Consider the following 13,828-nt stretch of genomic DNA (forward strand, 5'->3'; position numbering starts at 1 on the left):
AACTTCTTGCTCCTCGCAATACATATGACTATTTTTTGTGATAATGAATACTTGAAACTTACAAGTTCATTTACTACACTCACACCAAAAATCAGTGGATGGAACATGAGGTATCGTATTCTAGAAAAGAAATGCTCATGATATTACCTCCTAAAATACTTTTAAATAAATTCTGATACATGTTTTTTTTTATTGTTCAGAAAATAGACTGATTTTGTTTAGGGATCAGTTAATATAACGTTAGGGGTGTTGAAGCAGGGAATATCTTTTTGAATGCGAAAACGTATTATATATTTTTGAAGATGGATTGGGAAAAAAGTTAAAATTCAATATTCGAACACCACACTTAATGCAATGTATAATATAGTATAAGGTGGATAAGTTTTTTCCCCCTAAATCGGAGGGAGAGGGGGATCAAGAGGTCCTGAATTTATCCATACGACATCAATGACTTCGTGGCGCAGTGATATGATTGCTGGAATGTAAAAATGGTGATTGCAAGTTCGAGTCCCACATTTTTTTCTACTTATGTGTTTTGATTTTTTTTTCTTTGTGCATCTTTTCTATGCTTTTCTTTATTATGTTTTATAAATGATTACATACATGTATGTCTTGAATTGAAAAAGTACATTATCTATAAATAGAAACAGGTGATTTCCTTTTAAATGCTTGAGTCGGCCGTGTCGTCGGTGAGGCAGCTATGGCTCTTTTAGCTATTTTGTTCAAGTTTATTTGCTTCTACCCGCTCCCCGTGTTAGACGCAAAAAGGTTTTATCTAAGCAGAAAAAAAGGTTTTATCTAAGCAGTAAATCCGCCGAAACATGGCTGAAATATTGCCCACTCGGCGTTAAAAAATAAACAATCAATCTAAGCGGTAAATGTATAAACCGCCTTTATTGTTCAAATTTCTATAATAAGACCTCAAATATTGTGTTATGCGAAAAATGCACCGTGAAATAAACAAGACTCGCATCTAACTTTTAGCAACTTTGATCCAATCTGATTTCCTGTTTATATTATAAGAGTGGTATGAAAATGTCTTACAGCTGCCATGTCGCTTGTTTTCTTCATGTTTATCTTTCACACTAAGTTACTGTAACAGTTGACCGGAAAGTTTGTTGAAGATTTTTTTTCTCCCAAAGTTATCTTAAATATCCAATTAATAGATAAGTAAAAAGATATACTAATATTTTTCAAATAAAAAATATCATTTGTAACATTTTTTATTCTTACATATACACCTTATAGAACATAATATAAATGTACAAAAGTTATAGAAAAAGAATTTTTTTTTTTGAGAGAGTGAGAATGAGAGAGATATTGAGTGATTGTAAGAGTGAAGTTATTTACATTTCCAACAAAAGTTTTTATACTGGAGAAAGGGGGATGAAACTAATAGCAATCTCTGTTGACCCTCAGAGCCCGCACGTGTTACAACATCATAATTTGAATCGAATGAGAGTTGGAATTACGCATGTAACAGGAAGTAAGGCTGCGCATGGCATTGTTTATAGTAGACATGGAAGATAAAGTTTATATCTAAGCTTTTTGAATGGAATATACTAAAACACTCAATGACAACTACCTGAATGATGGCAGGGTTACTGTATACATTGGATCATAATGCATGCAGATGAAAAGGACTCATTTAACATGTTTAAAAAGATGAAGGCATTTGGAAGAATCAAAGAAGAATTTGTTGGTGTTATAATGGTAAGTCGCATTTATTTGGAAAGTTAGAAACGTAATATGAAGAATGTGTTTCTATCTTGTTGGATATTTTGTTGATAAAGAAGTGAAGAACATTTTAAAAAATATCAAGATAAATAAATGGAACATTTGAAATTTTTGTAAACGAAATGGGTTTATATTTATTTGATGAAGGTCTACATGTACTTTCCTTTTTTTATTTGTGTGCTCCCTCTACTAGTGTTGGTACACACAATTGTCATGTTAGTACGACGTGGGTCCTTTACTTTGCTCATTTGATTTTTTAAAATTATATATTTGAATACTTTTGAATCATAACAACACATTCTATATAATTTTTTGAATTAACGCATTGATACATGTGACAAAAACACTTATAAAATGATTAAAACAATCCTCATTTCCGATAGAAATGTCTGTATATTTTTATATTATTATTGTTATTTATTATTATTTTATATTTATTATTATATCAAGCACGAATATTTTCGGGTTCTAATGTGAGAAAAACGTTTTCAAAGATTAGCCTGCTCTTATCAAATTATAAAATTTGGCTTCTATTCTATTGAAATAATTGAAGATTTATTGTAAATCAATTTGTTCACAGGTCCCTAGGAGTGAAAATTAAATAACCCAAATTATAGAACATTAAAATCCAGAACTCAGGTTTTTAGAATCGGAGAACAAACCTGTTGCAGACAGGCCTTTAAGATTTTTTCTTAATGTTCTCATATTAAAAAGAAACAAAATAAATCAAATAACAATATTGTGAAAAGTGTATTGTCAAGCAGAGTCATTTTGTCAAGATAATTTTTTACCCCTCTCCCCTACAACAAACACACACATGTACGATTTGAATGCGTTAATTTATGTATATACGTACAGTATTTGGTTACAAAATCTACCGTCATCTTGAATTAAAAGCTATCGTATATTAGTATGTTAATTATATAAGATTTAAAAATATAGGATACGCATTTAATACAATCAAAATCAAGACACTTCATCATGGTAATATCAAATCATGACCCCTGCCGGTAATGTGGGGTCACAACAGTTGATCAAAGTTATGCAAAGGAATTTAAGGGATAAGTTTAAAAAAATCAAGAATAAGAAAGCCATAATAAGTAAAATTTATTGAGAAGCATCCTCAGGTGATGTAGATACAAATGTGTTCAATGCATCTGCCTGGGGGTAGGGCAATGCAGTGGAGATTAAATGTCGGGACATTTTTTTTTATTTAAACTCTTCAATAATTAACCGATTTAGCGATATGGCCTATCGGCCTCTATTTTAAATTCTGTTTACTTGTTTAAATTTAAGATTATATATATATATATATATATATATATATATATATATATATATATATATATATATATATATATATATATATATATATATATATAGATAGATAGATAGATAGATAGATAGATATAACACAAAAAATAAGAGTCATTTAAATTTTGTGCACCATTCATAGACTTTGTACATCTAATTCTATCACAGGGCAGAAGATGGAGGTAAACAACCCAGCAGGACCGTAACCACCAAGATGTCTGAGGAGTAAAAACAGAAAGCACATAGATGTGTAAAGGATACGTTTATATAGAGACCACAGAAAAGTATTAAACAAGAAATCATCGGTATAATATTCTGATGACGCTTTTCAAGTAAATTGGATATATAAAGAATAGTGGTTCTTTTATTCAAGAAACATCAGGGAGAATTACTCAACAGTTCATAGTGGAAGGATTGCTAAAACGTGTAAGTGAAATTTCATATCAGATGTCAAATGATACAGATCAAGGCCAAACCACTAGGATTTTACCACAATGTTACCCACGAGCTGGAACTAGGAAACCCACCTTACAAACATAATTTGGAACAGTCAGTAATTTGGACCTTGACTCTCGCAAAGCATGTCAAAGTTCTGAAAAGGGATACAAATATATTTCCATCAATCTTAGGAGTAAAAAATGCATAATATCAACTCTTGCATATTGTGATTGTGTTAGACTTGCATGTATCATTTTAATTCTATTTGGAATTCTACATAATCTATAGAAGACTAATACATGATCTATTTTTTTATTCTTAAAGTGTGTGCTGTGTTCATTATTTAAATGGTGATGATCCTCTCAGCTCATTGTTCCCTTTTACATATGCAGTATGAATTCCTAATGTTTTCTATATCTGTATATGAGAATACTAAGTTAATGTATTTTGATTGCTTCACCCAAAGATTTCATCAGGGGAGTGTATGAATTGAAATGTTTAGCTCAAGATGATTTTTGGGGCTCCTATGTCAAAGTATTAGAGCGTTTGCTCGAGAGTCACGCAGTTAAGTGTTAATCCTTACGTCGTGATTTCCCACCCACTGCAGGACATGCAGACTAGGTGCAGGCAAGGAAAAATTCTCCGATTACAAAGGGACGTTAAAGAAACAAAGAAAAGTATTTTTTCGTTTGAAAAAATGAGTTAAAAAAAAGTGTTTCATTCAGCTGTGTATTGGGGTGCAGATAAAACAGTACATGGAGGGTTATTTTTATATATTGTTTATATACTACTGTGCCTTATTGGAGGAAGCACATTTGTTTTTGAAATTGTATACACTTTTTTGACATTGTATTTCATATTTATTTTGATCACATGTTGATAGTACCAATTATTGTTGAATTGCGAACCTATCAACATAAAGAGGGGGTAAGATGTAAATTTTCGACTTTTCTGATGAATCCACCAGCTTTCTGTCCTTGTGTATAGAAACGAACTTAGTCATTGTAAAGGAAAACTACGAATGCTTTTTGATTTTAATGCTTTTGGTGGATCCACCAAACTCCCCACTTTTAATAAATACACAGGCAATGTTGACAATATATCATTTGAGTATTCTTGAGTATTCCTATTTGCATTTTGGTGGATCCACCAAGTATTTGTAAGTGAAATCGAGAATGCCTTGTTATTTGATTTTTTTTTTACAGTTTGGTGAGTCCACCAAACTCCTCTCTGTATTTAAGGACAATTTAGTTGAACTTTGGGTTACATGTAGATTTTTGACTTTTCTGGTAGATCCACCAGCTTTTTGTCCTTGTGTACATAAATGTATTAAGGAAGTGTCACTAGGTAATTGTAAAGGAAAATTATGAATGCCTTTTGATTTTTAGCTTTTGGTGGATCCACCAAACTGCCCACTATAGATAATTACACGGATAATGTTGACAGTATATCATTCAAGTATTCTTGTGTATTCCTGTTTGTATTTTTGGTGGATCCACCAAGTATTTGTGAGTAAAATTGAGAATGTCTTGTTAGTTGATTTTTTGCATTTTGGTGAGTCCACCGACTCTGTATTAGGGACAATTTTAGTTATACTTTCTTTTTTAGTTTTTGGTGGTTCCTCCACTCAGTTTCTCTCAATGGGTTGTTTCAGTGTCTTAACACTGGTGGATTCACCAACGTCGTTTTTTAAGTATCGTCATTATCAAAAGTAATTGAGAATTTCACCAGATTGCTTTTATAAAATTTGAGCTGAATTGTCTATTTGTATTTTTGGTAGAATCACCAAGTTTTCTTGAAGATATTTCAGTTGTTTTGTTGGTAAGTTCACCAATTCTTTTAATGAATTGTAGAATTATGTATTGTCAAAAACAAAACAATTGTTTTCTTGGTGGAACCACCAAGATCAATCTTTATTTGAAGATATTTGATTATTCAAATTGGTGGATTCACCAATCCTTTGACTGTGAATATGGAATACCGATACATTATTGATCTGTTTTAACATAAATATTGGTGACCACACCAATTCTTAACTTATTCAATAACGAAAATGAATAAAAAAAAATTGTCGATTTCTGAAATTGCATTGTCTTCATTTTTCATTTTGAATTAAAAAAAGAGGACACGAATAGAAAATCCTCTTTCTTAATGGAAACAGTTAAATGTATTCTTCCCATTCCTTTACACCCACCAACCCATCCCCTAAAAAACTTCAGAAACAAATACTTCTTTATTTTAGAAAAATGATTTTTGATTATATTCTGTATAGCTATTTTCTTTTTCTTTTTTTTCTTTTTTTCTAGACTGAGAAAATATGTACAATCACCATTAAAATATAAATTGTCGGATGTTTTATTAAAATGATTTAATATTTTTATATATTAAAAATACTTTGTATTCGTGCTTCTAAATTTAACATCATATTGGATGGATAATCTTTAGACGGATCCCTGCTTATTATATTATTTAGGTATTATTGTCTTGTTTGAAGTAAACTGCTATTTTTTACGATGTTTTTAGTGGTGGTTTGAACTTCGAACTCTTTGGTGACGGATTTGTTGCAGAGATAGAGGAAATGACAGTTATTTCTCCTTTTACCAAATATATGGTATGTAATTTGAAGAGTTTTTTAAATGAAATATGTTATTATATAAGATGAAATGTTTGTATCACATATTTGACAATTCTATGTCTAGAAACATTGTTTTGATATAAGTTTTGATGTTTTGATGTAAAAATGACACGAACAAATTGTGTTTTACAGAAAAATCTCTGTCACAGGAAAAGTTCGAGTCTTATACTTTGTAAATTCCCCCCTTTGTCACCAAGAGCATTAAGAGGGAATACAATAGATTCGTTTAGCTTAACTCTACAGTTCGATGATTTTACGTACATATTACCAAACAAAGTTGATTATAAGAGGGATCCCACATTCAACCCCCTAAACAACAATAAAACGTTTGTCTTTGATCCCGCAGCCGGAGACAATACAATAGTCATCACGGTAAGTATTTATGAGGTACCGTAGTCAGACATGAGGCCTTTAGAAAGAAACAAGGTCTTTCGGTTGCTGAAGTCCTCACTGACATGTGTTTTTGGAAACCTGGTCTTCCAACAATCTGTTGGAAATCCGATGAACAATAAATGTTCTCCTTTGTAAGCTGACATGTTTGTATTTTCATATGAAGCAGAATTTATTTTTTTAAAATACACGAGAAGATAACTCCTGTTGTGGCCTTCAACTCGACATTTACAGGAAAAATTTCATATATCATATCATATTTACAGGAATATATCGAGGAATTAATAACGGTTGCTTTTATTCATATGTCGACTTGACTTGACTTGTCTCAGTTAACTCAAGACACCAGTTTCATTTTTGGATAATTTACTGATTATAGACGATAATGCCCAACTAAAAACAAAACTATGACAAACAAGATGACTTCAGATTTTCGTGTTGGTTAATGGTGTAAACTTAGACAATGATTATCAACTCTGTCGGGTATTCTGCAACACAGCTTGTCACTTTGCAGTGCAGCTCCCTGCCTTAACAGTTCCGACCTACTTAACTGACCATGAAATCACCATTATGTACTTTGTAGCATTTAAAAACGTATATTCAATGTTGTTTACAAAATTAAATGATAAACCAATTTCGTTTCAGTTCAATATGAAAGAAAAGTCAAATAACTTGATGTGGCTCGATAAGTGAGTTCTTGCATATTGTCTATAATAAAAAAAAATTTCAAACTTTAGCTCATAAACGAAAATATGCTGTCATTCAGGGAGAAGACTTTACACTGGTGGCCGCTGAAAACGATTACCAAATCCTAATTGGTCAAAGCGAATGTGTTATAACAGAACTACATGATACAAACATAACATGTATACCACCATACTCGGAGCCTAAGCTTTTCTCAAATGACGGCAATATATACATGAAAGCAAGTATCTCCACTTGAAGTAGTTACTTATCTCTGAAAGTAATTGTTTTCCAGTGCTTAATTTTTTTATCATACGAAGTGTGTGGAATCAAATTCATTAAACTATCTTAATCTTTTTTTTCTGTTTTAAGACAACCAGTGAATCCATATTGCAGGAAATATTACTGTAAATCACTTTTCATTCACTTTATTTCGGCGTAATTACGCGAGACTGCTTGCTCGCAAAAATTCATTTCACTTAAGATTATATAGAACAACAACCAAATTTCATGAAAATTATGTCTCGCACATAAATAACAAATGACCATCTCGCAAAAATTAGGTGTCGCAAAAATTTGGTGATCTGCAGTAAGTAAGAAATTTTTATATCATCTTGAGATCTGATTGGATGTGAGATTTTCTGATAGTATGCTATTTAAAATTGTCTCATGTACACTTCAATATTACTATACGACATTTGATTGCATTGTACGTGTTTCTTTAGGTGCACCTGGGATTTCTTACCACTGTTATTGGGTCTCTGCAGTATCCTACCAAAAGAACCAGTCATTTTCAGTATGAAGTAATAGCTTTTGTTTCCGTCCCTGCAATCGTTGTTGGTCTTGTTTTGATGGCTTGCCTATATCGAAGAAGAAACAGGAGAGAGTTAGAGACATTTGATAATCAGGAAATCAATTTAGGTATTTTTGTTCTTTTTTTTTTTTTTTTTTTTTTTTTTTTTTTTTGTGATTGGCAATGATTCATTATGTGCATGATATCGATGAATAAGGGATAATGAAATAGACTTTTTTTATTAACGGTACAGTTTAAATCTGTAATAATTGTAATTATCAAATACTAAATCAAAGATTATAGAATAAAGACAGTGAACGTTTGAATAAAAAACCTTCTTTTTCTAGAGACCGGTTACTTTTAAATTTTTAATTTTCAAAAAAAAATTGTCACATATAATTTTGTAAGTAAATTTAAATGAAAAAATTATATCTACAGGATACGAAATGCTGCTAACTTCTCCTACAAATTATAGACGTGGAGTTAGTGAAAGCATTATGGTTGTGCTTAAGGATAAACACTTACTTATTTCGTCAGACGATCTACATCTTGGGGATGTTGTTGGTCAAGGTACATGTAGATGTTCTAAAAATTCCCAATACGGCTTTTTCGTGAATATCAAAAACTTAATGTAAAAAATTTGTTTTCAATCTTAGGAAACTTTGGAATTGTATACGAGGGAACTCTAAAATGTGGAAACACCATGGAGAAAGTTGCAGTCAAAACGTTGCATAGTATGATTTATCTTTTTAAATAACCATAACAAATCATGATTTTTTTTTTCCAAAACCCATTTAGTAGGTCACTCTTACCTCAAGTTAAATTATGCAGCAATTTATTGTCGAATCGTGCCCAGGTCATATGTTTCACAAAATAAAACAAGGACTATGAAACCGCTACATTTTTTTTTTAACCTTTTCTTTGACTCTTTCAATTTTCAACAAATAAAGAAAGCCATTTGGAATTTTCTTTGTACAATACGAAGAAATCAACGTATGTTATACATTATAAAGGACTTAACGAGTTTTGCTTTATCCTCAATCAGTGTAGATGCGATTGACAGAATCACAGCTTTTGACTTTAAGTATGCATTAATAGATATGCATAATTTCAGACTGGAATATCATATAAGCTAGGGGTTACTTTTTTCATTTAATTAATCAATTGTTAATCCATTGTAATTGCTTTTTCAGAACGCAATCCAAGGAAAATTGACATCGATGAGTTCATTAATGAGGCCTTACAGATGTTTAATTTTCAGCACGAAAATGTAATGCCACTAACAGGAATTTGTCTGTCTTTAGACGAAATGCCACTTATTGTTCTACCTTTTATGCAACATGGGAATCTTCTGACATTTATCATGAAAACTGACAGGGTACGTAGATTTTTATGAAATCGCTTTTTTGGTAAATCAGATAACTTTAACATTCTTTTCATCCATGCCGTTCTCTAGATCTTTAAATCGTGCATCGTTTGAAACTATTTAAGCGAATTCACTTCGAAAAAAATAGCTATTGAGTATATTAATTTCAATCAATTTTAGTATTCATTTTTATTCACCTGAAGCACATTTTTTTAACAATAATATCATCCTTTTTTGTATTTTATTTTTTATCTGCTTGCTTATAGAAAGTTTTTGGGTTTTGTGTTCCAGTTTCTTGTATTATTACTTTTTTAAACAATATATCATCGTCAAAATGATTTTGGACATGAGGAGATATTTACTAGAAAACACGTTTCACTGTAGTAAATAAATATGTTTTATCGTTTGATAATCTTTTTAGGTGCTGACTCTCATTCGTTTACTGCAGTTTGGCCTTGACATTGCCAAAGGAATGCTGTATATATCAACTAAATGCATAGTTCACCGTGATTTAGCTGCAAGAAACTGCTTGTAAGTCATCAGTGTAATTCTTTGACATTAATTACAATATGAAATAAAGTAACAACTACTGTTGTATACACTTCTAAACAACAACCCTTTCACTAAATCAAAGATTTTGATAGATTTTTGCTCATTATAAAAGCTTGACACAACAAATTTAAATTAAAAAATGATCCCTACGCGTCTTGGTTGCCATGGTAGCAGACCGAGACATTTCAATACTTGGGATTTTCTAGTATTTGTCAACATTTGATATCTATCTCTCAGTTGATTCGATACTCAAGAGCATGCTCTACGTATGTACAATTTGTAAAGCGAGGTGAATTATTGATAAACAAGTTGATGAAACAAGAATATCAGCTGTCTCGTTTAAAGGCATCAATTCGTAAGTTCTATGGTCGATACAATGACCTTGTTAGCAAATACAATTTATCATTGAGTCAAATGCTGACTGACGTTTTTCATACAAATTGTTAGGCCATTTTTTACACACTGAATTGTCGACGGATTTTTTCGTTATTTCCCGATCATGACAAGGAGCACACGGCGGGTGTGACCGGTCGGCAGGGGATGCTCACTCCTCCATGGCACCTGATCCCACCTTTGATGATTGGAGGTCCGTGTTTGTTCTGCTCCTATTTTGTATTGTTTAATGGACTTTTGAGCTTGAATACTGTTCATTAACTCCATATATTTCATCTAATTCCAGGCTGGATGAAAATGAAGTCGCCATTGTGTCTGACTTTGTATTATCACGTGATATCTATGAAAAAGATTACTACACCAGCAGTAATCAGAAATGTAAACTTCCGGTTAAATGGATGGCACCAGAAAGTCTAGAGAAAGGCATCTATAACACACAATCGGATGTGGTCAGAGTTTTATTATTATGAAAGAATAACCCAGAAATCAAACATTTAGAAGAGCTAGTTTAAGACTGTAAAATGATACATCATGTACATCTAACAATTTTGAAAATGAACCTTTTTGGTATGGCAACAAAATGTTGTACATGCATATCAATTATTAAGCAGCAAGACCATTAGTTCCTCAATTGAATAATTTTTTTTTCAATAATTATTATCATTGGGCATAGATTCACATGCATTGCCTTTTTTGTTAACAATTTGGAATTTCTCTATTTCATTTAAAAAATAAATTTAATTAATTGAACTTACATGAAAAATCTCAGTATTTAACGATAACATTACAACAAACATTTTTGTTTAAAAACATGGGCTTAATTATTATTTAAATGTTTTTATTTATACAAAACGAATTACATTTTTTTAAAATATTAATTATTTAATGTAGTTTTTAGTTTAAAAATTATAAACACGCTTTTCCATCTGTCTGTACCTTTCTTGCAATATGTAAATCATGAAATTTACCGAGAATTTCGCAGAATATGTGTCTATGGCCCTTTAAGAAAAGCACAATTCTTTTACTTTCAGCATAATATAAATATTAGTCAGTTTGCAATATGATTATTTTTTAAAATGCAGTGGTCTTATGGTGTAGTGCTTTGGGAGCTTTTGACAAGAGGAAGTAAGCCATACCCGGAAGTTGACGGTTGGGATATGCTTAAATATTTAAAGTCAAACCGTAGACTACATAAACCGTTGTACTGTCCGGATGTTGTGTGAGCAGAATTTTAATTTTGATAAATGCTGTAGAAAACATGTAAACGTTCTGTTTTAGTTTTAATAATTAATGAAATCTAAAAATCGAAAATGTATGTGAAGTGATATTATATGCTACTATATGGTATTACTAAGTGAAATTGCCATTTAAAAATATATTTATATTGGCAGACTTTTTCTTTTACCTTTAACACAATTTCTGTCTTTAATGATATCATAAAAAGGCTGAAGACAATCTTTAGACAAAGAAATTTATTTTTGTTAGGTAACCAGGGTAACCTTTAAAACGTGTTTCTTTTTTTTCTATTTTTTCTATAACTTAATAGCCTAATGTGCATGCTTCCACAGAGGCTGGTAAAATACTATTTTTAATTTTACGTAATGACTATATATGCAAAAAGGAAAAGAGAACTAACGTCAAAGAGAATTTACACGGGGCTGATCTAACAAATACTCCATTTCTTATAGAAAATAACATAATAATATGACCTAAATCATTTACCTATGTAAAGAGCGTTTAAGTTGGGTTATACTAACTCGATATACAGCCTTGCGAGTCCATGTACTTTAAGTCGTTCACTGAAACAAGGCAAAATTCGCACATTAAATCCAGTTTCGCAGTCTTTTCGAAGCTGGAAAATGCAAAATACAGATACAAATACAATACGGATCTTTTTCTTAACATATATGCAATTAAAGCATCCCATCTCACCGATTTAAAACTTACGGTGGCTCTTTTCGTATACAGTGAGGATTGGGCAGACGACATTTTGGAAAATTCCATGCAAATCGGAAGCAGGAAAGTAATTGTTCAAACATGCACTAGAAAAACATTGTTGACCTATTAAATCTTATATGCAGTCTTGAGCGAATTGAGTAGACTACTTAAACTACATCAACTAGCCAACAGGATTTCGGGATTATGAGGCACGACGCTTCTTAAATGATATTGATAATATTTTTATTCAATAATAATTATTGCTAAATGATTCAAGTTATTATTCCACTTGGTGCAAGGTAATTTTTTTTTGTGAAAATAAGAAGTGTTTTTGTTCAGTTTTCCCTCCATGTAAATTCGGGCTGACGTTGGTTCCCTTTTTCTATTTGTATATACGGTAATCACGTAAAGTCAGGTATAGTACAATGTATGTAACTGGCCTCTGTTCGTCATTCCAAATTGGACCAAAGGGAAATAAAATCTTGTTAACAAACGACCAGAAATTGAAACAGATTTGATTTTAAATAGCATATTAAAAGTTTTGGGATATAAATTTAGGGATTTCTTTCCTAATATTTCTCAAAAAAATGTTTATTTCATATCTAGATGGAGACCTAATATGAATATCAAATATATTAATCTTTAGATCTCTTCTTGAGACGACAAAGAATTTTCCTATTATGTTTTAAGAAAAACTTTTGATCCCTTTTGATGCCCTAATAGTTCAGACTTGCGTGTCCACTACATAAGTTTCATATTTTTTCTAATACAATCTTACCAATAAGTCGTTCATTTAACAATGCTGACGTAATCTTAATTATAAAAATTTGGAATTTTTCAATTTAGGTACAGACTTACGGAAAAGTGTTGGGCACTAGACCCTTGTAATCGACCTACTTTCTCAGACATCGTGGAAGAGCTTACTAGTCTGATTGCAACAAGAGATCAGCATTTCTCGAAAGAAAATACTTTCGAAAATATAGAGGATATAAACATCAGCACAGAAGTAGATTTTGATTGTTGAACAATTTCAAAGAGGAAAATTTTGCAATACAGACTTTGTGCATATTTATGTTGATAAAAATTTTATAAAGTGCTACCATGTTTTTTGCATATGGAAAAGACAATTTGTCGTTCTGAAAAATCGAATTTTTACTGTAAGTTTGATTATACAGGTTATTTGATATAAGCCTTTTTGATATACTTCATCTGTGTATATGTTTTCTTCACCGATACACTGTATTTGTTAGAGTCTGCAATCAAATAATAAGAAAATTAACATGCATGTATATAACTGTATGTTCATGTGATTTTTACTGGAGGCTTCTCATTACTATAATATTTAATAGTATATTGTTCAGAACATTTAACAAGTGAAATATCCTAAATTTTACATTGAATTTTCTGCTGTAATTTTAATTATTTACAATGTTCATCATATTCATTTCTGTACAATGCCCCAGTGTTGATGGGAGTTTAATTCGAGTCTGCTTATGAAAACTTTATGAATTGCATACAGAGTGTTTCTATGGCGTTTCAAGTAACATTTTAATAACCAAAATATATCAAAGTAAAAACCACAAAAAAA

At 31.2% G+C, this 13,828-nt stretch overlaps 1 protein-coding gene across 1 annotated transcript; it reads left to right on the forward strand.

Moving 5' to 3' along the window:
• Positions 1-1,623: 1,623 nt before the first annotated feature.
• On the forward strand, positions 1,624-13,334 carry LOC133194961 (tyrosine-protein kinase receptor UFO-like). Its single transcript, XM_061330854.1, has 15 exons — positions 1,624-1,713; positions 3,515-3,604; positions 4,695-4,698; positions 4,878-4,997; positions 5,098-5,200; positions 6,013-6,100; positions 6,257-6,496; positions 7,924-8,119; positions 8,430-8,561; positions 8,648-8,725; positions 9,185-9,369; positions 9,779-9,888; positions 10,589-10,751; positions 11,385-11,521; positions 13,087-13,334. The coding sequence occupies exons 1-15, from the start codon at positions 1,624-1,626 to the stop codon at positions 13,262-13,264; spliced, it is 1,914 nt and encodes a 637-aa protein (XP_061186838.1). The 3' UTR covers positions 13,265-13,334.
• Positions 13,335-13,828: the final 494 nt, after the last annotated feature.

Source organism: Saccostrea echinata, unplaced genomic scaffold (genome assembly GCF_033153115.1).
Source record: "Saccostrea echinata isolate AGI-Se365-2 ecotype Australia unplaced genomic scaffold, CSIRO_AGI_Sech_v1 ptg000029l, whole genome shotgun sequence".
Taxonomy (NCBI): Eukaryota; Metazoa; Mollusca; class Bivalvia; order Ostreida; family Ostreidae; genus Saccostrea; species Saccostrea echinata.